The sequence below is a fragment of the Stigmatopora argus genome, chromosome 16 (genome assembly GCF_051989625.1).
Source record: "Stigmatopora argus isolate UIUO_Sarg chromosome 16, RoL_Sarg_1.0, whole genome shotgun sequence".
Lineage (NCBI taxonomy): Eukaryota > Metazoa > Chordata > Actinopteri > Syngnathiformes > Syngnathidae > Stigmatopora > Stigmatopora argus.
Window position 1 is genome coordinate 11,641,375 of NC_135402.1, and position 26,485 is coordinate 11,667,859.

General features: G+C 41.7%; 2 protein-coding genes across 2 annotated transcripts in view; one reads left to right on the forward strand and one right to left on the reverse strand.

Annotated features, from left to right (window-relative positions):
• Positions 1 to 277: 277 nt before the first annotated feature.
• On the forward strand, positions 278 to 8,923 carry crkl (v-crk avian sarcoma virus CT10 oncogene homolog-like). Its single transcript, XM_077622961.1, has 3 exons — positions 278 to 1,433; positions 2,517 to 2,991; positions 7,385 to 8,923. The coding sequence occupies exons 1-3, from the start codon at positions 1,123 to 1,125 to the stop codon at positions 7,517 to 7,519; spliced, it is 921 nt and encodes a 306-aa protein (XP_077479087.1). The 5' UTR covers positions 278 to 1,122; the 3' UTR covers positions 7,520 to 8,923.
• Positions 8,924 to 11,707: 2,784 nt separating this feature from the next.
• Positions 11,708 to 26,485, reverse strand: part of LOC144091284 (matrix metalloproteinase-17-like) — a 58,771-nt gene continuing 43,993 nt past the window's right edge. The window contains exons 6-10 of the mRNA XM_077623502.1: positions 26,282 to 26,384; positions 24,667 to 24,749; positions 22,135 to 22,287; positions 20,029 to 20,286; positions 11,708 to 13,659 (exon numbers count right to left, since the gene is read on the reverse strand). Coding sequence (XP_077479628.1) covers positions 13,334 to 13,659; positions 20,029 to 20,286; positions 22,135 to 22,287; positions 24,667 to 24,749; positions 26,282 to 26,384 — 923 coding nt within the window. The 3' untranslated portion in view covers positions 11,708 to 13,333. The remainder of the gene's footprint in view (positions 13,660 to 20,028; positions 20,287 to 22,134; positions 22,288 to 24,666; positions 24,750 to 26,281; positions 26,385 to 26,485) is intronic.

A 26,485-nucleotide genomic window follows, 5' to 3' on the forward strand; every position in this document is an offset into this window, starting at 1 on the left:
CACCCCAGAGCTGTGAGGCCGACCCTCTAACCACTTGTCCACCTGTAGTCGACTATGTTGATATTATTTTGATATTCGTCATTAGGATTGTCCTTGTAGAGCTGAGTATTTTGGAGGTGCTGTAAAAAGTTGGGAAGCACCATTTTAACGTCAGTGCTGCCATGGCAACATGATTGACAGCTGACACGAGGGCCGAGACTAGGGGGCGGGGCCGGGCGCTCGAGCTCTTCCACCCACCTCCCCTCCGTCTTCTATCCCTCCTCCCTCTATTCCCTCCCCCTCCGGGCGTCACTGACGTACACTCAGAGAGCGGGACCTGCCCTCCCGTCGCCATTTTTAGTGTCGTCCTCTCACTCCGCGGCGGTTCTGTAGACGACGAGCGGGAAGAAGACCCAAGCGCCACGGAAACACGACTCGTCGGAACATTAATGACGCGCGCCACTGCTCCCGTGTCACGTGCCTGACATGCACGCGGACGAGCCGAGCCGCTGTTGTGAAATCTTCTCTACTGTGAAGACGACGTGTGGCGGGCCGCCATTTTTCTCCTCCGCCGCCTACAAAGTCCGTTCCGACTCGAGACGGGGGCTTCGAGTAGGGCTCTCCACGACGCGTGTGCCTTAACGTAAGCGCCATAAGCTCGTTTGGGCGAAGTCATTTTCCCACCGGCGACGTCCAAGCGACATGAGGAATAATACAAAAAGCAAGTGAGGCCACTTCACTCGCTTCTCCTCCTCGTCTTCTCAGAACCGCCACTGACCGGAGGGGATAAAATACCGGACGCGAATTTTCGGCGTCTTCTCGGAAGGAGGAAGGAAGAGGAGAAGCTTCATTCATCATTAGCTTTTTTGTTTCTTTTTTTACAGTCTTGCTTAGCACGACCGAGACCGCTTAGTGCAGGATACGTAATAGTTCAAAGTTGACTCGGACCGGCCTGATTGTAATAAGCCTGCCAGGTATTTTACTGGGTGGTCCTTGAAACTCAAAAACTTCCAAGGTGGCAGGACGAACGAGCTGCCCTGCAACCTTTCATTTGCAGTGATATTGTCTGCCTTCCCTCAAAGCCCACCCAGGTTGGCGTTTCTCACCTGTACACTGACATTTAACTTATATTTGTAAACAGAAATGTCCACTGCTCGCTTCGACTCATCCGATCGTTCGGCCTGGTATTTTGGACCTGTGTCCCGCCAAGAGGCGCAGAATAGGTTACAAGGACAAAGACATGGCATGTTTCTCGTCCGAGACTCATCCACCTGCCCAGGGGATTACGTTCTGTCGGTTTCCGAGAACTCCAAAGTGTCTCACTATATCATCAACTCTTTGCCCAGTAAGAGGTTTAAGATCGGAGACCAGGAGTTTGAGCACCTGGCTGCCCTCTTGGAGTTCTACAAAATCCACTACCTGGACACCACCACGCTGATTGAGCCAGCTCCCAGGTAGGGGTGACACAAAGTACATCATGCCAAGCAAGATAGCCTCCAGATCGCTATTATGTAGGTTAGCTATTTTTACCAGAAGTAACCTACTTTCGTTCAGACTGCAGTCTGTTATGTCATGAAGGATCAAGATTTTCTGGATATAATGCACATGGTTGCATTACAACTACACGTGTGGTCCTAAAAATAATGTCACTATAACACAGAGGTAGGGAACCTATGGCTCGGGAGCCATATGTGGCTCTTTCCATGGGGGCATATGGCTTTCCACTAACCTGTGAGGTAAAATATGGAAATCATTGTTGAGAGAGCTGAGTCCCGAACACACTAATAAGAGCGTCACTGCAGTGTCGACACTACCTGTACCCCTACTTTAATCATAATTTAGTTTTTTATTACTCTTCTGCATGCATGACATCATTGATACTGATTTATTAGCCAACGCATAACGATGTTGTCAAAAGAATTCAGATACTTTTTGTACGTTAAAAGTGATGAAATTACGAAAAATAAAATCACACTTTCATATATTTTTACTTTTCAATTCCGAAAATGGCTCTCAAGAAATAACATTAGAAAATATGAATTGTTTATGGCTCTCTCTGTCAAAAAGGTTCCCGACCCCTGCTATAACGTGTTTTTTCTCATTTAACCAGTGTTTGTGGTTTATGAGGATTCCTTATGCTCGTCAATATGAGCCTAAATTATGTACTAATAATGCTCATTGGTTGGCCTTTATGAGACTGGACGTCCAATCCATTTTTGACTCACTACCAGCCTTTCCCTGTCAAAACAGATTGGGTGTCTATTCTCAGCAATGCAAGCCAATTAATCATGTTATGAAGCTAGCCATTCATGAAAGCAGTCAAAAGCCACAAACCTTACATTGCAATTCTGCTTTTAATAAATATACCTAGTTTGGGTGTTATTTTCAATTTCCCTCTGAAAAAGAACATTAAACTAACTTCTCTTGTGTTCTTGAAGTTTTTTTCTTAACAAAAGCAAATATGTTAATAGAGGTTAAAAGTGACAAGTTAGAGTATATTGTCTACATTTAAATCCTTCTGTCCCATAATCTCTAAGGTACCCAAGCACAGTGAGTTGTCCGATCCAGCCTTTGGGCGGCCAAGATGAGAACCTGGAGTATGTTCGGACTCTCTATGACTTCACAGGCAGTGACGCTGAAGACCTTCCTTTTAAAAAGGGAGAGATTCTAATTATCTTGGAGAAGCCAGAAGAGCAGTGGTGGAGCGCCAAGAGCAAAGACGGTCGCGTCGGCATGATCCCAGTTCCTTATGTGGAGAAATTAATACGACCCTCTCCCCATCCATGCCAACCGGCCCTTGGATCCCGTAACTCAAACAGCTATGGCATCCCGGAGCCATCGCATACCCTGGTCCACGCCTACGCCCAGCCGCAGACCCCGTCACCGCTGCCCCCGGGCACTCCTGGATCCGTCAACGCTCCACTGCCATCCTTGCAGAATGGACCCGTCATGGCCAAGGCCATCCAGAAACGAGTGCCCTGCGCTTATGACAAGACAGCTCTTGCTTTAGAGGTAATAGATGATGAAATTTATATATTGTCTAGGGCTGGGTGATCGTATGATCATTGTTATAAAAAACCAAAATAACAAACAAGGTCTGTTTGGGTGGTCAAGCGTATTCTCGATCAAACCTGACAACACACCCCAACTTCAAAACAAAATAACCAAGCGTGGAGCATCTAGCAACGAGAAGTTGAAGTACTTCCTAGATTTGCAGGTTTTCAATTTAGATTCTTAAATTAAATACAGGCCACCGGATGGTGCAGTGGTTCTTCCACCTGACTTTAGGCGGGCAGGCTGGGTTTGATTCCCACTTAAGGGTGGTTGTCCCTTTCATTGTGCCCTGGGATTGGCTGGCGACCAATTCAGCGTGTCCCCCATCTGCCATCCAGGATTTGCTAGGATAGGCTCCAGCAGGTCCTGCAAACCTTGTGAAGATAATGATTGAATGAATGGGGGAAAAACAAAATACACACTGCCTAGCATTTGTGTTTCATTTTCGGTTGCACAAGTTTTCTTCAGTTTTTTTAAAACCAAATTTAGTGCAGATGTACCTCCATTTTTTTCTATATCCTATAGTTTTCTTGCAGTCAGCATTTTTTTAATTCTTGTATTAAAGGTATTTTATATAATCTTCGCATTTGAACCGGATGCCAATCTAACTTTTCAGTCTTGGCTAAGTTATATGCATTTATTTGAATAGTTGGCAAAATTGTTTTTTCATACTTGAGTGGTTTTCACACTTTGGCAGCAGTGCAGCACAACACTTTATCCGTATTGTTCGCCTGTGTGTGCAGATGTCAAAAACATTTCAGGTTAATTTACAGAACAGAACTAAAGCCAGATTTTGTTTCAGCAACACAAAATTACATGGGGAAAAATTTTGCATTAATGCAACAATTTTTTAAAGTTTTTAAGTGTAATTGAGATTGGACGATAACATTAAAAAGTAGTCATTATCATTCTTTTTGTTAGATCGCCCAGCCCTAGTATTGACATCACATAATATTGTGTCCTTGTTTGGAAAAAAAGCCTCATGAGTACCTTGGAGATTTTATGAATAAGCAGAACTAGCTTTTCTGGTGTGGAGCATACTTTTAAAAGTTCTCAAAAAGGGCCTGACAAAAGATAGTCAAACACTTAAACTATGAGTTCTTCCTTTTAAATGTTGGGCAGATGATCCACCAGTACCTTGTACCTGTACATTATTTAGTTTTTTTTTGTGACCTTAGCTCCTACAAGTATAAGTTAAAGTGATATCATTATCACAGAATGGTAAAAAAATATATTGTATGAGAAAATGTTGGGAATCCGGGTAAAAAAGTGCACTCTTGTTTAATGATCAGAAAAAATGGCAAACAATCCATTTCATTTCATGCAACACACCATGGAAGATGAGTGATGATTCAGAAGAAATAGTTTCATTTGTGGTCACAAGTGCTGTTGCGTGTTGCAGGAGAGAATGTCTAACTTTTTCAGAATGTCTTCCACTGCTGCTTACATGTTGAAACATGTAATGTAATGCATAATTCACTCCTTTCATGCATAGGCCCTCCAAGGTGCTTCAGCCCAGTGACCTCTTTTCAGCGTGAGCTCAAAAAATAGGAAACATAAGGGCGGTGGAATATTTTGAATCGCTCCTGACTGGAAGTGACAACAAGTTGATAGCATTAACTGATACCAGGTATTGATTTTTCAGATAGCAAAGAGCAGATGCTTTGAATTTGAGCTCTCCTCGTGTCGTCTCTTATTACGTCTCATTATAGAAAGTTTTTAAGTGCGGACAAAAGCTCAGGAACAAATCTACTGAGATCAGTGTTCCCCAGTGTTGGGGGGGGAAATGGCTCTCAATCAGCAGGTGGCTGATGTAGTTAATTTTCAAGAGCTTTTACGTTCTTAAGCAACACAGTAGGCTCACGAAGGCAGGGTTCGCCTTTGGGGCATACTTTGTATCCCGTGGCATTTTTTCTTTTTTTAAAGATGAAATACTACTACGACTTTTGATATAAATTCACTTATCAATTATCAATCAGGCGGCCTGGTTAGTGTGTCGGCCTAACAGTTCTGGGGTCTAGGTTCGATCCCAGGTGGGTCCCCACTGTGTGGAGTTTGCATGTTCTCCCCGGGGTTGCGTGGGTTTTCTGCAAGTACTCCGGTTTCCTCCCACATCCCAAAAACATGTGTGAATGTTTGTCCTCCTTGTGCCCTGTGATTGGCTGGCCACCAATTCAGGGTCCCCCCTCCGCCTGGTGCCCAAAGTCAGCTGGGATAGGCTACTGCAACACTTGTGAGGATAAGCCATTCGGAAAATGAATGAATTATCTATTAAAATGCCATTGATGGTCAGTGGTTAGTGCGTTGGCCTCACAGTTCTGGGGTTGAGGGTTCGATCCCAGGTGGGTCCTCACTGTGTGGAGTTTGCCGGGCCTGCATATTTCCAGGTACTCTGGTTACCTCCCACATTCCAAAAACATGCATGGTAGGCTGATTGGATAGTCTCCGGCACCCCCACATCCTAGTGAGGATAAAGCGGTTCAGAAAATGAAAAATGAAAATGCTTGATAAAACTCATGAATATTTTATCTTGGCGTTTGCGCACCTTCACTCACACTAGTATAGAAATATTTGATTATACAATAATAACTTGAGATACGAGCTTAATGCATTATGGGACCGAGTTCGTATGTCAATTTACTCGCATCTCAAATCAATTTTTCCCGCAGAAAATAACTAAATAAAATTAATCCGTTCGCACCCTCTGAAAAAAACACCCAAAACAGGATATTATAATGGAAAAACAGCGTTTTATTTGTTCTCATTCACCACCTACTCGCAGTAACAAATACATATCTAGTGGTTATGATCATCAATACTAAAATGTAACATTCAGTACAGATGGTAGCACCTTACCGCGGAGTGTGCGCACGAGAGAGACTTGACGGACGCCAACACGCTGTTAACATAAACTTTAAATTGAATTTAAATAAACTTAGATTACTATACACCCACTTAAAAATAATTTCTAATCTTACATTACACAAAATTTAAACCTTGTGCAATAACCGAGGCAAATATGTTAATGTATTAGGCTTGCGAGACGCAACTTGCCGCTTCTCTATGCCTCAGAACTGAGTGTATTCCAGTTTGTTTTTTAAATTATTAAATCAGCCACGACTCGATTTGGAGGGTTGAGCTGATGCCTTTTTCAGATGCTAGCTTTGCTTTCAAGTCCAGGGAGATTCCTCTGGCTTTTTCGCAGATTATCGACTCGATAACGCTATCTCCAGTAAAAATGCCACCTGAACGGCCCGGTGTTCGTAGCTATCATTATGCGAGGGAGATGCGGCGAGAAAGACAGAGCAATGCTGTTCTCATAAGCAGCCTTTCGTATATTCGGACGACCACATCGGGAACCATTTGGTATGTTCGCATCTCAAATTTGCCTCTTATCTCAAGGCAAAAATGTTCTGAATTTTTCCTCGTATCTCAGATTTTTCGTATGTTGGGACACTCGTATGTCAAGGTATTACTTAAAGCTGGATGATAAAAGGATAACGATAATTATCGTGAAATAATTTTTGTCAATAATAATAATAATAAAGACTTTTGATTAAAAATTCCATAATTTTGAACTGCAATTATGCCACCCGACCACCACAAAGAACGGGGCCGCTGTTGTGATTTGAACGCTGTTCCAGACCAACGCTTGGGAGAAGAGGAAAGGTGTTTTGAGCATGCTAGCAAAAGGACAATGACACGGCCAAAATGAGCGATTTTGAGATGCAGGACAACACAGATCTGATCCACTAAAAGATCCAAATGAATTCTCCTTGGCGTTTTCTTACTTTTTTTAATGCCTCATACCTGTGCAAAGAGCAGCCTTATTGAAAATGTCCTTAACCCACTGTCTTCATTTGTGGACAGCCTATAATGTTTTTCTTACTTGATATCAAGGTGTTTCCCCATTCTATGTAAATGAAAACGTTGCAAAAATCAAAAACTTGTTATCTTGGTTAAAATGCGTTAAGTTCTTCCCAACTTCTTTATTTATTTTATTTTTTGTAAATTTAGACTTTCTTTTTCTGAGGCTGAAAATAGTCTGCTTGCCAAAGGTGATGTCTTCAGTTGATACTTTTATTTATTTCATATTGACAGCAACTTTTGGCTTGAAGACAAATTTATATAAAAACAGATGCCTTTCAAAAATTCTGTGCTCATCGGTCAATACAACCTTTACAGTAGCCATGTAGTCATTTTACACTTCCATTTTTTAAAATCAGAACATTTGGCTGTTATTGTGGTAAATTTGGTCCATAAAAATGAGTTGTCGTGAACTCGGTGACATCTTGTGCTTGTCATGTTGCGACTGGTTGTTGAATTTGAACGCTTGTACTTCTCTCCTCAGGTGGGCGATTTAGTCAAAGTGATGCGGATGAACATCAGCGGTCAATGGGAGGGAGAGGTGAATGGACGAAGAGGTCTCTTCCCATTCACTCACGTGAAAATCATAGACCCTCAAAATCCAGACGAGAGTGACTGAATAGACCTCCTTATCTGTACTGCATTCAACGCCCTAGTTCACCGTCAGGGTCACCATGTGCTTTTCCTGCTTGGGGCTGTACCGTGACCATAACCCCCTCCAAATTCCCAATCCCACTTGCTACTCTTCCTCCCTTTTCGCCACTGCCATTGCCAACTGCTGCGAGGCTTTGACTGTTTACATCCCCGGAGACGTTTGAACGAAAAGCAGACTCCCCTGACAAGCAGTGTTCATACAGGGGGTTCCGTTTCATTTCAACATATGTATTGTATATTTACCACATAACATGTTTGAGAGTGAATGTTGTGATTATTTGTGCAAAGTGTGGAGGGGGCAGTGAGGCCATCGAGCGTGTCTTACCTTAAACACAACCGTGGAGTTGAATCTATGCTAATTGCAATCTACGCTATTTACGCCATTTTTCATTCGTGCCACTTGCTCAGAAATTTGTGAAATTTGCAGAGGAATGAATGACACCTGTCAGCAACCACGGCTTTGCATGTTTCAAAGCTTGAATGACTAGACAAGCTTTGCAACTGCGTATGCTGCTAAAGCAGTGGTGGGAAAAGAATGCCACGTGTCATGCTATATTTTGACATGAAATGAAGATGGGATTTAGAGGACTAGAAACCTTAGAAACTGTTCTCTACCCCTCCACAATGGCACGTGACACAAAGGTGCAGGCGAGAACGCCCCGGAAGCCAATAAGAGCCCATAAATGCCTTTTTTTCCAGAGAGTAAGATGATTGCATTTTTTTTTTGTTGTATTTGGTGTATTTTTTAAAGACGTTATTTTTTTCTAGTCTAGTTGGGATTTTAACTTTCTTTCAATTTGTGGCCTGCACAACTGTTCATCTCTATATGCAAGCTGCCTCTTGTCACTTGTGAAAGCTTGATTCTATTTTAACTGTAGAAACATCTGACACCGGACATATCTGCTGTAAAAAAAAAAAAGACCTGCATCTTTCAAGATTTGTCTTTTGTTGTTGATTTTTTTCATTTTTTTTTCATTTGGTTGAATGAGTTGCTGTGAGTGATTGAGTGATGCTGTTCAACAAAAGGGAATGGAGCCTGTGGTGGCCGCTGCTTAAGCTCCTTCATGGCTATTCTTTTCCATCGTCCCGGTCCGTACATTGGATCCAAGCTACTAATTAAGCAATACACTCCAATTGTCAATGATCCTTCTTGCGGCCAACCTCATGTTTGTGAGTTTTTTTGTAATGGTATTAACAGTATTACTGTCTCCCGGCTCCTAGGAAAGCCTGTCTTTCACTTAAGGATTAAGAATTGTGCCTTTTATTTTCTTATACCATTGACACGTTAATATTACCCATGGTTAACACCTGTGCTGGTATTGACCCTTTATGTACAGAACAAGTAAATAAATTTACATCTACTACTTGATGCTTTTTGTGTTCTTTTGAGTGTATCTGGAGCAACTTAATACAATGTTTTTTTTTCCTCATCCTTTTTCTCCTGTGCCCAAGAGAAAGGAAGCAATTAATGTATTATAATGAAGCGCTAATAAAAGCGAGTCAGCTGACCCAGATGGCAAACTTTTCAAGGGCAGTGTCATGCACATTTGCTGTTTTACTTAACGCCTCACCCCAAAAATATGTGAGCAATTAAGCACAACGGCATAATTCTGACTGCAGTCAAGCCAGACGCCAAATCCTTTCAAAACACCTTCACCAACTTCTGTGTGATCGTAGCGCCTTTCACCCCCCAAACAATCCTTACTGGGGTTGGGGGGGGATTTGCTGATGCTGAAGCCTAGCCCAGCTGACTTCGGGCCAGAGCCGGGGGACACCCTGTATCGGTGGCCAGCCTATCGCAGGGCACAAGCCGACAAAGTAGGAGAAATAACGGAACTCAAGAGAGCCATGACATTATGTTCTTAAGTGTATGTAAACTTTTGACCACAACTGTATATATGTATGGTATGTATATGTATATACGTATATATACACATACATATATACACATATACATTATATATACATGCATGTAATGTATATGTGTATGTGTATATATATATATATATATATACCTATATCTATAAATATATACGGGATATACCTGTATATGTATATATACATACACATGTATATACATACATATACATGTATATATACATATATGTACATAAATATATATGTGTATATATATATATATATATATATATATATATATATTTATGTACATAAATATATATGTATACATATATATATATTATTTATTTATACATATATATATATATATACTTATATATTTATGTATATATGTACATTTATATATACACACATCTATATATATACACATACATGTATATGTTTGTGTATGTTTGTATATGTATATGGCTCCCCAGGGAGCCAAACCACTTCAGTCCGGTAGCATTAACCTCTCACCTGATCAAGACATTGGAGAGAATCATCCTCAATCACCTCAGCCCCCTGATGAATGCAGAGCTGGACCCTCTGCAGTTCGCCTATCGTCCAGGCATTGGTGTGGAAGATGCTACCACCTACATGATGCACAGGTCTCTTTCACACCTGGAGAACGCGGGAAGCACGCTGAGAATGATGTTTTTTGACCTCTCCAGTGCGTTCAACACCATTCAGCCGGTTCTACTGAGAGGGAAACTGGAAGAGGCTGGAGTAAGGAACCACCTAGCCGCATGGATCGACTTCCTCACTGACAGACCACAATATGTGAGACTCCAGGACTGTACGTCTGATGTGGTAGCTTGCAGCACGGGGGCCCCACAAGGCACAGTGCTCTCTCCACTCCTCTTCTCCCTCTACACATCAGACTTTAAACATAATACAGACACCTGCCACCTCCAGAAGTTCTCTGACGACACCGCTATTGTTGGACGAGTGACGGACGGGAACGACCTGGAGTACAGGGGAGTCATCACAGCCTTTGTTGACTGGTGTAGGCAAAACCACCTCTACATCAACACCAATAAGACAAAGGAAATGGTCATCGACTTTCGGAGGAATCCTCAACAGACCACTCAGGTGAACATCCAGGGTACAGACATTGAAATCGTGGAGAATTTTAAGTACCTGGGTGTTCACCTCAACAACAAACTAGACTGGTCCACAAACACAGATGCCCTGTACAAAAGGGGCCAGAGCCGCCTCTACCTACTGAGGAGTCTACGGTCCTTTGGAGTGTGCAGGACACTGCTGAGGACTTTCTACGACACTGTGGTGGCATCTACAGTGTTTTATGCAGTGCTTTGTTGGGGATGCGGGAGCACGGAGAGGGACAGGAACAGGCTGAATAAGCTGGTCAGGAGGGCCAGCTCTGTTCTGGGCTGTCCTCTGGACTCTGTGGAGGAAGTGGGAGAGCGGAGGATGCTGACCAGGATGATGTCCATTATGGACAGCACCTCCCACCCCCTGCATGAGTCTGTGGAGTCCCTCCGAAGCTCCTTTAGCAATAGACTGCGGCACCCTCATTGCAGGAAGGAGCGCTTCCGCAGATCCTTCCTCCCATCAGCTGTCAGGCTCTTTAACAAAAAAATGGCTGTGTGTTAAGACCTACCATATGCATGCATGTACATTTATGTATGTATGTATGTATGTATGTATATATGCGCTAAGCAACACGCTTATTTAATTATATATTTATTCATGTATTTATTTCTTGACCTACTTATTACCTATCTATTTATGTCTAAAATGCCTTTCCTATTCCTGCATCCTCACCCTCTTGCCACTGGAACAACGAAATTTCCCGAATACGGGATGAATAAAGTAATCCAATCCAATCCAATATACATGTATATATATAACCATGTATATACATGTATATATATGCATGTATATACATATACATGTATATACATGTATATATATACATACACATGTATAGACATACATATACATGTATATATACATATACATATATGTACATACATATATGTGTATATATAATTTATATATATATATATATTATATATATATATTATATATACATATATATTTATGTATATATATATATATGCACACACAGACACATTTACACTTATACACATTCATACACATAAACCCCTTTTGACATTTCAGTTTTTTTAATGTAAAAAAATATTTGACATTACAAAATGCAACATTAAATATACACTTGATATATATATATTTTTTTCCCCACTGAGTGCACAATCCCGCAAGCAAAATTTGTCAGTCTTACAGGGATACAGATGAATTTATGTCACCTGGATGGTGGGGAATACCAAAAAGAAAACTGGAGCAGATGTGTAAGTGATCAACTCTTGAAAAAACAAACAAACAAACAGAGGAGTGGTTGAGGGAATTTTTGGAAGCAAACTGCTCGCTGCAGGCTTTTCCCTCCGCAGCAACGGCAGATGTTCTCCTTGCGCAAGGTAGGACTTTTCTGGGTTGAGTGAAGCATACGTACAAACGGGATAGGCCCACCAAAGAAACAATTCCAAGACAACCTAGCAGTAAAGAATGCGTTTGCCATTTGTAGAACAGCTCTCTCTCTGTTCCACAATGCTTTGCTCACAATTCTTCCTGAAGCAGAACACTCCATTATTTGGTAAAAATGTTATTTTGATGCAAGGCATCAATTTTCGTGGAATGCAGCGAGAGTAGAGGCTCTAAATGCGGTACAGTTTTGACTTTTACTGGCCAATTGAAACCATCAAGCATTTTTTTTCATTCATTCATTTTCTTCTGACACGAAGGGTGCTAGGGCCTAGCCCAGCTAACTACGGGCACCAGGTGGGGAACACCCTGAATCGGTGGCCAGCCAATCGCAGGGTACAAGGAGACATATAACCATTCACGCTCACTCTTCTACTTAGGGGCAATTTAGAGTGTTCAACCAGCCGATCAAGTATGTTTTTGGGAGTGTTTGACATTCCATGAACAAACAGCAACTACTACTACTCAATGCCATACAGGTAAAGTACTTCATAATCTGTCACTCAAAAGGATTCACACGTTAAATCTGAGAAATCCCCCGTCCTTTTTCCCCTTCCTGAATGAAAAATTTGAATATTTTAAAAACATGATTGTTGGGTTTATTCTGGGATGGTACTATATGTTCATTAAGCATTTAATAGGTAATAAAGTTATAATTTAATTTGTGCTATACTTTATGTTGGGACCGAGTAAGCTCGAGGACACTTTCCCCCCACAGCTGCTTTCGAGGCCAGTTAATTGTTTTCAGGACTATTGACCGAACAGGACACCATGTTCCAGGCCGAGACTGTTGATCTGAGTTGGCAATGAAGATCTACGAGGGACTCTTAAATTGCTTTGACTTGGATTCCGGCAGATGGCGATAATCGAATCAACTTCCGAAAATACTCGCATTATTGTTTACAAATACTGTCGCTCTGTTTACCTTATAAAGAAATTATTATGCTTATTTGTGCAAATTCTTACGCAGGTGTTTTTGGTTCCGATCTAATATGAGATTGATGTGGCAGTTGTTTTTTGACCTTAATGGTGTTATTCGGTTAGCTTATGCAATTGTTTGCATCAGATTACCTCAAATGTTTTGATTATGCGCCGACTAAATTGACAGAGGAAGATGCCGTTTCTTTAGAATCATCTTGGACGAAGGCGAGCCGGGAGTGATTTTCCTTGCAAGTTGTAGCCAGAGTATGTTAAAGATGTCTCCCTGTTTTGATTAAAGTGTATTGATAATAAACCTTTCAATGATGCAAAAGTGGTTTTAGACTTTCAACAACCTGCTTTTCGGATTGTGCAATAAATAACAACAAAAGTATGAAATCATTCAATTCAAATGTTTTTTCCAATGTCTGTTTTGGCATCATAGCGGGATCAGGCGGAGGACCGGCAAGAGGATCCAAAGGGGTGCCAGCAGCAATAAAGTGGACAGGAAGGGCCGCGCGACTAAAGGCGAGGCGCTGTCCGACGTGCAAGAGCACACCTCGTAGCCGTTTTGGGCACGGTCCGGACGAGGGCGGGCCTCCACCCGATTCTCGGTGCTCTCGGCCTCCGTGCCAGCCGAGTCCGACTGCATGCCAGTGCACAGCAGCCAGTCCTTGCCAATGAGGCGCGGGTAGTCAGCCTCCGCCTCCATGTCGCTGTTAGGCACACGCCAGTACTCCTTCCCCTTGAAGAAGTATGACGAACCTGCGCGTTAAAAGAAGAAACGATAGAAACGCATCACCAAATTTGAGTCATTCATTGTCTCCATTAGTCCAAACATTGCAAAAACGTTTTGGCATTGCCACTTCTTTATATCATATAGCCGTGTTTCCCCAACCTTTTTAAAGCTCCGGCACACTTTTTACTTTGAAAAAATCTCAAGGCACACCACCATATGAAAATCTTCTAATTAAAATTAACAATATAAAGTAATTCTCATCAAACTTTTATCAAAAGGAATCAAATAAACTCTCCAAAAATGACAGTGGTACCTCGAGATACGAGCTTAATGCGTTCCGGGACTGAGCTCGTGTGTCGATTTACTCGTAACTCAAATGAACGTTTCCCATAGAAATGAACTAAAAACAAATTAATTTGTTCCAACCATCTGAAAAAACACAGAAAACAGCATATTTGATTGGATTTTTTTAAAATTTGTTCTAATTTGCCATCTCTTAACAAAGTAACAAATAACTAGTGGTTTAATAGTACTAAAATGTGTTTAATTGTACAAAAATTAGACAGATTTGCAGAGGGGAGAGAGAGAGGGACAGAGGGGGGGGGTTACTTTTTGCACGGCAACACACTCGTAACATAACATAAACAATTTTAAATGAACTTGGATGACGATGCACACACTCAAAAATAAATTTAATCTAACCTTACACTAAACTTAATTCTAATTTTGTTTTAAATTTTGATACCTTTCTTCTCCCGGGTTGGCTCTATTTGCCCCGCCTCCACCCTGACTTTCAGATGCCACCTACCGAGGGTTGCTTGCTTCTGTCTTCCCATCAAAATATTCCAAAAATGATGCACACAAATGTCCTCACAATAGGATAACGCACGACCACTTGCCAACTTGCCGGGGAAGTAGTACTCCTCTCATATTAGCGAACAAGCTCTGCCATTCGCACTGACTAACGGGGAAAAAACACTGAAAAAATGCAACGCTCCGCCCAGTGCTCGTAGAGACATTACACGAGGAAGTTGCGACGGGAAAGACAGCGCCCATGATGTTCTTATGAGCAGACTCTCGCATCCGCTGTATGCTCGTATATCTAAATTTGTCTCGTATCTCAAGATAAATATTTGCTCGAAATTTAACTTGTATCTCAAATTGCTCGTATGTCGAGGTATTACTGTAATTCAAATTCTTATACTGACCATTGTTGGCAAAAGTTGGTGTCTGCAGAGCCCAAACAACCTCTGGTTTGAGTTTTGTAAAAATAAGCAATGTAACGATTTTAATCTAAAAAATGTATGAAAGTTAATTTCAATATTATTTAAATCTACTAATATTACACAATAAGTAGTCCACAAAAGTTGACGACTTCCGGTTCACGTTACATAAAAAATAAGATACAAAATGACATAAACCTCATAGTATTAAGATCTTGCAATAGTACAATGTTCATCATATTTCAATTTAAATCTTGTATTATTAAGATTTTTATCTTGGAATATTACAATGTATGTGTTCTTGGCAAATCATTTCCTGCGGCACAGTGGTTGGGAAACACTGCTGTATAGTATGCATGAAGATATTTGTCACTGTTTTCCATCCTATTCCACACATTTTTTTACCACACAAGTCGGCTGCTCTAATTTTTGTTGTGGCTCACATCGTAATTAATGTTTCTCTCAGTGGCCATTATGGCTGCAACCCCCCCCACCCCATTTTTTTAAATAGCTTTTTATTTATTAATCATCCTTGTCAGGTTTGTGAAGGTGCTGGAGAGCGGAAAAGCGGACTACAACCAAGATTGGTCACCAGTCAGTCATAGGGCACAGAGACAGGAACAACCATTCACACTCACTATCACACGGCCACTGAGGGGGAATCGAACCAACGCCGCCCAAATTGAAATCAGGTGAATGAACCACAGCAACAGCTATTCCATTTGTTGAAAAGATGTTTGGAATATTTCAATTATTTTAAAAGTGATGGCGCGAGTGGTTAGCGCGTCGGTCTCGTAGCTCTGGGGTCCTGGGTTAAAATCCAGGTCTTGTCCACCTGTGTGGAGTTTGCATGTCCTGCGTGGGTTTCCTCCGGGTACTCCAGTTCCCTCAAACATTCCAAAAACATGCATGGTAGGCTAATTGGACACTCTAAATTGCCCCTAAATGGGTGTGAGTGTGCATGGTAATCCGTCTCCTTGTGCCCGGCAATTGGCTAGCCATCGATTGAAGGTGTCCCCCACCTCTGGCCTGGAGTCAGTTGGGATAAACTCCAGCACCCCCACGACCCTCTAAGATGCACGCGTGCGCAATTGCGCACTAGTCTCGCCTTCTCTGCGCACAGCAAATCATATGGAGTGCACTAAATAGAATCCCATTTTTTTTTTAACTGTGAGGCCGACGCGCAAACCACTCATCCGCCGGGCCGCCCCATTCATAGATATTAATCATTACATTTTATTATTACTAAATAATTTATGTGTAGTAGACCTGCACCTGCTTATGGCAGGTGTGATACTGGTGTGTGCCCATAGCGAGCAATGATGATGTTGCTCACACCGGTACTCAGTGTGCTCAGGGAGGTTGTCTTTCTGCCCAGACAAACAAAAAATTAGAGGGAACATTGCCCACGACCCTAAACGGTTCAGAAAATTAGATGAGATGAGAGAGGAAAGTGATGGCAATCTCCATTGTAGGTATTTTATCCACACGATTGTCCACACAAAGCATTTGGTGGGCCGAAAATGGCCCACAGGCCATGAGTTTGACAACAATAACTTGGGGCGTTTGGAGATCATTTGTTGTCTCGAACTCGATCTTGTTCTCTTTTCTTTTGCAGCATGAAAATAATCCATGAATTTGCATGTCAAAAAACGCTGAATCTGCGCTCTCATTAAGAATTGACGCAAACGAAAACAACAGATATCATCAAGGGCTTAATTTCATGAATCACTGATCTGGCGTTCAAACTGTTTATAGTATTTTCCTTCTCATTACTTGAGCCCATGGCGTGCCTTATGTTAGAGACACAGCGGGATTTATACACAACATAGGCAGATTACCAGCTATATACACAAATTGAGCCCACAAAGTACACTTGAATGTTGCAATTGTAAAGGAAAACTATAAAAATACATTTTAAAATGTCCCTTTAAAAAAAAAAATCGGTTAAAAGTCTTAATTTGGTAATATGAGTTGAAGGTACTGGTGGGCGAGTGGTTAAATCATTGGCTTCACAATTCTGAGATCAATGGTTCAATCCCTGTGTGGAGTTTGCATGTTCTCCCCGGGTTCGTGTCGGTTTACTCTCACATCCCAAAATCATGGAGCGTAGGCTGGTTGAAGACTCTAAATCAGGGGTGGCCAAGTCCGGGCCTCGTGAGTCCAAATCCAGTCTGTTTTCCAGATCACCCTCCTCTACCCCACCTGAATCAAATGATCAACTCATCAGCAAGCTGTCCAGAAGCTTGATAGCCATCCAGATTATTTGATTCAGGTGTGTTGGTGGAGGGAGACATGGAAAACAGACTGGATAAGGGCTCTCGAGGACCGGAATTGGCCACCCCTGCTCCTTTTTGCACAGCAACACACTCGTAACAAAACATAAACACATTTAAATGAACTTGGATTACGATGCAGACACACTAAAAAATAAGTTTAATCTAACCTTAAGATAAAGCTTCTATTTTTGTTTTACATTTTTATACCTTTCCCCTACCAGGTTTGTTCTATTTGCCCCACCTTCACCCTGACTTTCAGATACAACCTATCAAGGGTTGTTTGGTTTTGTCTTCCCTTCAAAATATTCCAAAAATGATGCACACAAATGTCCTCACAATAGGATAACGCACGACCAATTGCCAAATTGCCCGGGAAGTAGTACTCCTCTCGTATTAGCGAACAAGCTCCGCCATTAGCACTGACTAACGGGGAAAAAACACTGAAAAAATGCGCCGCCAGTGCTCGTAGGGACATTACACGACGGAGTTGCGACCAGAGACATTACACGACGGAGTTGCGACCAGAGACATTACACGAGGGAGTTGCGGGGAGAGAGACAGTGCCTATGATGTTCTTATGAGCAGCCTCTCGCGTCCGGGTATGCGCGTATATTAAAATTTGTCTCGTATCTTAAGATAAATATTTGTTCAGAATTGTACTCATATCGCAAATTGCTCATATTTCGGGGCACTCGTATGTCGAGGTACTACTGTACGTCTAGCGCCACTTTAATCATTTTTTTTCATTACACTCTTCATGCATACTCACATTGATCCTCATTGATTAGCAACAGCGTAACAATGTTGTTGTCAAAAGAATGCAAAGACTTTAAAAGCGGTGAAATTACTAAAAAATGTACATATTTTGATGTATGTTTTCTTTTAAATTCTGAGTATGAAAATATTAATAGTTTAAGGCTATCTCTGTCAAAAAGGTTCCGACCCCTGGTCTAGCTTCTATTTTTCTGAAAGGTCACCCTTAAGTCAAGTTGGAAGTGTAACAGTAAAAATAAAACCAGAAATTCTGTGAAAGAATGTGCCCTTTACTTGCAGATGGCTATTTGTTTGAGTTGGTGAATACGAATGTAAAATGTTAACATGCTGTCGGCTCATAAGATGTGACGTGACACCTTTTTTGACTCAATATGAATCAATGGGCCGGCTGCACTTCAAAGTTTGAGTTTCACAAGTATTTTTTTATTTTCTCTCGAGACAAATGTGAAGGTTTCACATTTAATGTCTATTCAGAGAGGTGTCATTTCAAATGAAAACATTCAATCACAAGACAGACTTTAATCCCTCTACACATTTCAGCAAATAGAATATTGAATTTCATTTTATTGAAACACATGAAAAGAATTACGAGTGAAATTCATTTAAGTAAGAAATTAAAAAAAATCTCCTCTTAACTGACAAACCGACCCGAGTTCATGTTTGTGGTAATCGCATGATGAACAGTAATGACTGACGATGCAGCTACAATGTATCTTATCTTTATCTAATCTATATCTATTTCTAATCTATATCTAACCTATATCTAATCTATATCTAATCTATATCTAATCTATATCTAACCTATATCTAACCAATGTCTAACCTATATCTAACCTATATCTAACCTGTATGATGAACAGTATGACTGACGATGCAGCTACAATGTGGCTAATCTATATCTAATCTATATCTAACCTAAATCTAACCAATATCTAACCAATATCTAACCTATGTCTAACCTATATCTAACCTATATCTAAACTATATCTAACCTATATATATCTAACCTATATCTAACCTATATCTAAATCTTTATCTACATCTACATCTATACTATTATATAAATGGATCTTTGTCCGTGTGTGTATCTGTTTTTTCCCTATGAACTCTGAAACGGCTGAACCGATTTTCATGTTATACTTTAGGCGTCTGCAAGTGTTTTAAGCACTGTGTTGTGTCAAAGCACCCTCGATAAGTATCGAAAATTGATAATAAAAAAAAATCGGGTTTTCAAAAACATTGTCCGATTCACACCAAATTCGACCCATGTTTATAAACTCCCATCATAAGTGTTAATCCGGAGTTTCAAGAACATGGGTCTCATAACAGTAAAGATCTATTCTAAACTTATTAATAAATGCATCTTTGCCTGTGTGCGTGTGTGCGTATCTGTCTGTGGGTGTCTGTTCATTCCCTATGCACTCTAAAACAGCTAAGCCAATTTTCTGTTCGATCCCTATGGACTCTGAAGCGGCTGAACCGATTTTCATGAAAATTCACACAGTTATACTTTAGGCGTTTGGGACATAGGCTGTTTTGTGTCAAAGCACCCCCGAAAAGTATTCAAAATCGATGATCGAAAAAATCGAGCGTTCAAAGAAATTGTCCGATTCACACCAAATACGACACGTTTATAAACTCCCATCCTAAATGTTAATCCGGAGTTTCAAGAACATGGGTCTAGTAACAGCAAATATAATAAAAAAATAAAATATACCAAACCCATTATTTATTGCCGCCTGTCGTATAAAAGAAATTCTAAATCCCCCAATACCTCCTCGCGCCAAACTTTTACCCTTCTTTGACACAGTTCTTCTCCATTCCAACCCTACATGAAAACAATACAAACCCATTATTCGTAAATCATAGAACCCTGTTGAAAGGATAAGCATAAGGGAGAGGTAAATATGTCTCTTAGTATCAAATGCACGTCCTACATCAAACCCCCAATTTTTCCACTAATATCATACACTCGAACCAACTGTTCCTCGTTATCTGATGGATGCATACTAACACAACCTGCCAACCAACAACCTCGCTCAAGTACAGCGCCCGGCGACACCGGGCTCTTCTGCTAGTACCTGCATAAAAGAGTGCCATAGTTAAATAATACTCTTACCATCGGACCACCTCATGGCGTCGTCCAGTTGCGGGGGCAGCCCCTTCCATAGCGTACTATCCTTGGGATAGCCAAGGTCCATGCGTCTCAGGTGGTCATCGTAGCGCCAGTATCGGTTGTCCTTGAAGAAGTAAGTCTTCTCATTGTGGAGCCATACGAAGGCCGCGTCTACGCCGTCAGAAGGCAGCCCAAAGTCGCTGATTGGACGCGGGTAGCCTTCTTCCATGACATTGTCTTTGAACACCCAGTATTTGAGACCTGAATGTGCAGCCAGAAAGCCAGGAAAAAAAAGGAAAGGTGATTTCAGCAAACGACCAGCCTTCTTTCATTTTACTTAAGAACTGCATGATTACTGTCATGATTATAAAAATCCTTGAAAATTCATTCATTCATCTTCTGTACTGCCTATCCCAGCTGACAAAAGGCAGACTACACCCTAGACCAGGGATGGGCAAACTATTCCACAAAGGGCCGTAGTGGGTGCGGGTTTTCATTCCAATCCATAGAGAGGGCACCTTTTCAACAATTTGGTGTCCTACAAATTCAATCAGTGGACTGCAGTCAGGTGCTTCTTGTTTTCTGAAGAAATCTCAGTGGTTAAACTGTCTGTGCTGGATCAGTTGGAACAAAAACCTGCAGCCACAGTGGCCGTCGAGGACCGGTTTGCCCACTCTTGCCCTAGACCAAGGGTGCCGAAAATGTGGCTCTCGAGCCGCATGTGGCTCCAGGCCAAAATGAATGTGGCTCTTTCCTTCTTTTCTGATTTTGTATATACTGTTGCTCTTTGCCCCGTTTCATGTTTCTCTTATTTTTATTCTTGCTTAAAACACACAAAAGTTCATCAGGGCTGATTAAACACAAATAATTAATTATATCTAAAAATTAATTTAGTAGATCGAGTTTTTTGATGATGTTTTAGATTATATTATCTCCCCTCATTTTCTGAACTGCATTATCCTCACTAGGGTCATGGGGGATGCTGGAGCCTATCCCAGCTGACTTCAGGCCAGAGGCGGAGGACTGCCTGAATTGGTGGCCAGCCAATCGCAGGGCACAGGAAGACAAACAACCATTCACGCTCACACTCATACCTGGGGGCAATTTAGAGTGTCCAATCAGCCTACCATGCATGTCTTTGGAATGTCGGAGGAAACCAGAGTACCCGGAGAAAACCCACGCAGGCCGGGAATATGCAAACTCCACACAGGTGCACCGACCTAGATTTGAACCTAAGCCTCCCACTGTGAGGCCGACGTGCTCACCACTTATCCGCCGGGCCGCCAGTTTCTATTTCTATATTACATTAGATTAAACTTTATTCATCCTGTACTCTGGAAATTTACTTTGTTGCTGTAGCAGGAAGGTCAAAATACAGACAGGAAAATACATTGTAGACTTAAAAAAATAGATAATAAATGACTTCGGGCGAAAGGCAGACTCCACCCTAGACTGGTCGCCAGTCAGCCGTAGGGCACACGGAAACAAACGACCAGCCGCACTCACAATCATGCCGCCACCAGCGGGAATCGAGCCTGTGTTTGCCTGCATCAAAGTCGGGCAAGTGAACCTCTACATCACGAGGCGACTTCCCATTACTCACAGTTCTGCATAATAATCACTTCACTGACCCATTGCGGTTGATGTGGTGACTTCGCCTAATTTGTGTTGGGTCTAAGATTTGGTTAGTCAATTACGTTAAACAAGATGGCGTCCACGTCTGCGTGTTGTCCCTACTCTGCACATTTTCTCTGTTGTCTCTATAAATTGTGGTTAAGGAGTGATCAACAATATCTTACAGGGTGGCGTAGGTTTGTAATCGGTAGCATTTGTAATTGTCGTTTTTGTCCTGGCCTGTTAGTAGCTACAATGTGCATCTAGTAACATCTAGCGTTATTCAAAATATCTATGTGAGTGACAGAAGGAGCAGATACTGGCGCACAAGGCTAGAGTGCCCTTCTTGCTCAACATATAAGTCGCACCTGAGAATAAGTTGAAGTATAATGAAAAAAAATGCAGGTCCATACTCCAGTAAATTCACTATGATATGGTATGATCTTGATATTTCAATTGCACTCTAATGAGATGTTAAAAATCTGGAGAACACACCTTTAAAAAAGACTATTTTATGGTCGCCTGGTCTCTCGTAGACAGCATCCACACCATCCAGGTTGGCAGGAAGGCCCCTCCAGAACCAGTGAATCTGAGCGGGACGTAACGAGACCAGGTGCTTCTCTCGAGTGAGGCGCCAAAAGTATTTTCCTGTGATGGCAAAGAAGATAAAGGAAAATTAAAGCTTTTGATGTGCTATGTTTTTCCCCTTTGTTTCAATATCCATAAGTGACCATTGATGAATGTATAAATCAAAGATCACAATTGATAAATGTGCTTAAGTAAATTAGAAAGTGATTATGTATAATTAATATTACACCGAAAGAGGTCAAGGGAATTAAACATTAATTCATTCATTTTCTGAACCACGTTATCCTCACAAGGGTTGCGGGTGGCGCTGGAGCCTATTCCAGCTGACTTTGAACACGAAGCGGGGGACACCCTGGATTGGTGGTCAGTCAATCGCAGGGCCCAAGGAGACAGACAATCAATTTGAAGAAAAGGAGGACCAAAGCATGAGGTTCCCACCACCATGTTTGAGAGTTGGGGTGGTGTGTTCAGGGTGATGAGCTGTGTTTGGGTTTTACGCCAAACATGTAGTTTTGTCTTGTGGCCCAAAAGTTCGATTTTGGTTTAATCAGAACAGAGCACCTTTTTCCACATGTTTGGTGTGTCTCCCAGGCGGCTTGTGGCGAACTTTAAACAAGACTTTTTATGGATATCTTTGAGAAATGGCTTTCTTCTTACCACTCTTCCATATAGGCCAGATTTGTTGACTGATTCTTTTCCTATGGACAGACTCTCCCACCTCAGCTGTAGATCTCTGCAGTTCATCCAGAGTGATCATGGGCCTCTTGCCTGCATCTGTGATCAGTCTTCTCTTTGTTCGAGGTGAAAGTTTAGAGTGACGGCCGGGTCGTCCTAGATTTGTAGTCGTCTAATCCTCCTTCCACTTCAATATGATTGCTTGCACCGTGCTCCTTGAGATGTTCAAAGCTTGGGAAATCTTTTTGTATCCAAATCCGGCTTTAAACTTCTCCACAAGAGTATCTTGGAGAACCCTGGTGTGTTACTTGGGCTTCATTATGCTCTCTGCACTTTAAACGGAACCCTGAGACTTAGAGTAGTAAGTGCATTTATACGGAGACATGATTACATACGGGTCGATTCTATTTATCATCATCAGTCAACATTGGATCATTCAGAGAACCTAACTGAACTTCTGGAGTGACTTGTTGCACTAAAAGTAAAGGGGCCAAATAATATTGCACACCACACTTTTCAGTTTTTATTTGTTAAAAAAGTGTAAAATATCCAATTGGAAAAAAAAATGAATTTGATATCTTTATGTTTGAGGGGCAACCCGGTGACTGAGTGGTTAGCGTGTCGGACTCACAGTTCAGGGGTCCTGGGTTCGTTCCCAGTTCAGTCCTCCTGTGTGGAGTTTGCATGTTCTCCCTGGGCCTGTGTGGGTTTTCTCTGGGTACCCCAGTTTCCTCCCACATTACAAAAATATGCATGGAAGCTGGTTGAACACTCTAAATTGCCCCTAGGTATGAGTGTGAGCATGAATGGTTGTCCGTCTCCTCGTGCCCTGTGATTGGCTGGCCACCAATTCCGGGTGTCCCCCGCCTGGTGCCTAAAGCCGGCTGGGATAGGCTCCAGTACCCCCTGTGACCCTTGTGAGGATAAGCCCTTCAGAAAATGAATGAATGAATCTTTGTTTGGAACCAGAAATGTGGTCAAAAGGATTGAAAATTTCAATACTTTCCCAAAGCAATGTAAAAAGGGAGCGTGCGCTGAACACATTTCTTCACCTCTAGCTCATTTATGTTCATACTAACTGTTTACTACATCATGACAAGCCACACTTCAGCGGTGGAGGAGGAAAAAAAATGAACAGCGCAGGGAATCTTCAAGCATAGACCTGGTGCACCGTGCTACCGTGACTGACCCCAGATGCATGGCTGTTGAATACAAATCTGTCAAAAGCTGTTGAATTTCACCAGCGGCGGCCTCCGCTGTGTTTCGGAGAGGCCAAACCGACCGACTCTTTCAATCGCAACTGGATTTTTACGTCTCCCAATTCAACTCGAAAAGCTCACATTTTATTGACTCTTTAAAGGTTTAATCCCCATTTGAAGCCATTCAATTCAAGAGCTACAACAGCTTTGCCTCAAAATGAACCCTGGTGATTGTGTAAAGTAAGTGTGTGCCTTTTTGTATGTTAACAGGCCTGCTAGTGAAATTACAAGAGCACTTTTTTTCTATTGCCGCTGTCAGCAGGAGGCTAGGCTCACTCTAGAGGACGGACATGAAAGTCCCATGCAATTTAGGAACGAGTGCCTCTCAGCAGGACTCGTCTAGCGTAGTTGGGCGTGCACAACAAAACTTTTCTGATCCATTCCCCTTCTGTAACCTATTTTCTTTAGTCATTTCTCCCCCGTGACTTTTAAGATAATATTGCTCAGTTGCCTTCCGCCCCGAATGCAGCTTTTGATCTGTCGTTCTGCCTTTGTGCTTTGCTACCTTTGAAAAAAAAGGCCTCCCCTCGTATCTGGGCCACTGCGTCAAAGTAGCTGCTGCATCTGTCTGGAGCGTCTCGCGCCAGCCTGAGATAGATGTGAGGAAAGAACAGAGAGATGGTTATAAATAGGAGAACAATAGTTAAGAATGGACATTTACCAGCTCCTGAAAGGCTTGAAGCGCACATTTGTTTCTCCTGTTGATTGATCTCAGGCCTTTTGAGATCTTTTTCCCTACACAAATGTAGACATACGTACTCTCAAATCATTCATTCATCTTCCATACTGCACATCCTTGTAATAGTTGCGGGGTTTTAGCGGAGCCTATTCCAGATGACTTTGGGCAAAAGGTAGACTACACCCTAGACTGGTCGCCAGTCAGCCACAGGGCACACAGAGAGAGACAAACGACCATCCGCACTCACAATCATGCAATCACCAGCCAGAATAAAGCCTGCGCTTGCACGCACCAAAGTCAGGCAAGTGAACCTATACACCATGAGGCGGCTTACTGTCAAATCCTGTGCCTAAATGAGCTGAATCGTTATCAGACTTAGAAGGACGAATTGAATTGGTTTATTAGGCATTGAAAGAGACTGTGTGCATACTCAATGATAAAATGGTTGAGGTCGGAGCAAGATTTTTATTGTTTAGCTCTCGATTAACATGCAATACATTAACACTATTACTGTATTCTTTGGACTATAAATTTCACTTTTCTGTACTTTGGCTGAGCTTGCGACTTATACTCAAGTGTGACCAATAGTTTGAAAAAGCATTTAAAAAATAATTGAATTTGCTTGATATGCTGCAGGAGGGCAATAAGTATGCCCTTGTAGCACACCACTATGGCATAAATGAATCTATACCGTGCGTTACATCAAGAAGGAAAAAGCGAACATTCGGAAAACAGCAACGATCTCCTTTTCCAAAGACACCAAGCGAGTGGTAACAACTACGAAAAAAATACACATTTAAGATTGAGAATGCCCTGTCGGTCAGGATCTTGAAGTGTAAATTTGCTCGGATGATTCACAATGCATTTGTGTTACCGAATTCATCCGGTTTACATTGTAGTTGCATCAAATGCGTAAGTAAGATGGCGTAGGCCGTAGCGATGGTATAAATTTTGAGGCATTTAAATTGGAAATTTGGCCCTTTTTGGAAATGGTTGCATCAAAAAAAAAAATTGGTGACAACTTTTTGAATTTCCGGAGTTTAGGGAGGTTGTCAGGAGTCCCGGAGTTTGCGTTATTGGTCCGGAGTAAACTCCTGAAATTCTAGAGAAGTTGGCAGCTCTGTGTGCAATGTTTATGAATATTTATTTTGGTGAAATTCCATGGCTCTGGTCATTTGTTTAAAGCATGTGTCACAAACTCAACTTATCCATGGGGCGTTGTAGCTAAATTAGGGGTAAGTGTGTATCACATCATGTATTCCACAGAAAAGACTTCCAGTATTCCCCGGGCTTCTGGTTTGAGATCCATAATTTAAACTAACTTGCAGTAAAATATGAGAGTGCAAAGTCTACCTCGTAGGAAGAGTTCTATTTTTTTTTAATCCACCATGTTTTCATTCCCGTCCACCAAGGTCAGAATAAAAAAACAAACTGGACTTACTGAAGAATGGATTTGTTTTCTGGAATGTCCGTCAGAACAGAAGGCTCAGCTGTTTGAGAAGGGTGGCCCGGCTGATTTGTGTGAGAAACTGAGTCACGGACACCTGGGTTACAGTGAAAGGATAATGTGAGTTAATATAATAGCTTCTCCAGGGAGAACAATGGGTACACCTGAACATAAAAGTACCTAAAACGTCAGGTTTAT

Coding starts and splice junctions, on each gene's coding strand:
- crkl (XM_077622961.1), top strand. CDS start 1,123: ATGTCCACTGCTCGCTTCGACTCATCCGATCGTTCGGCCTGGTATTTT. Junction 1,434..2,516: donor CTGATTGAGCCAGCTCCCAG/GTAGGGGTGACA, acceptor ATAATCTCTAAG/GTACCCAAGCACAGTGAGTT. Junction 2,992..7,384: donor AGACAGCTCTTGCTTTAGAG/GTAATAGATGAT, acceptor TTCTCTCCTCAG/GTGGGCGATTTAGTCAAAGT.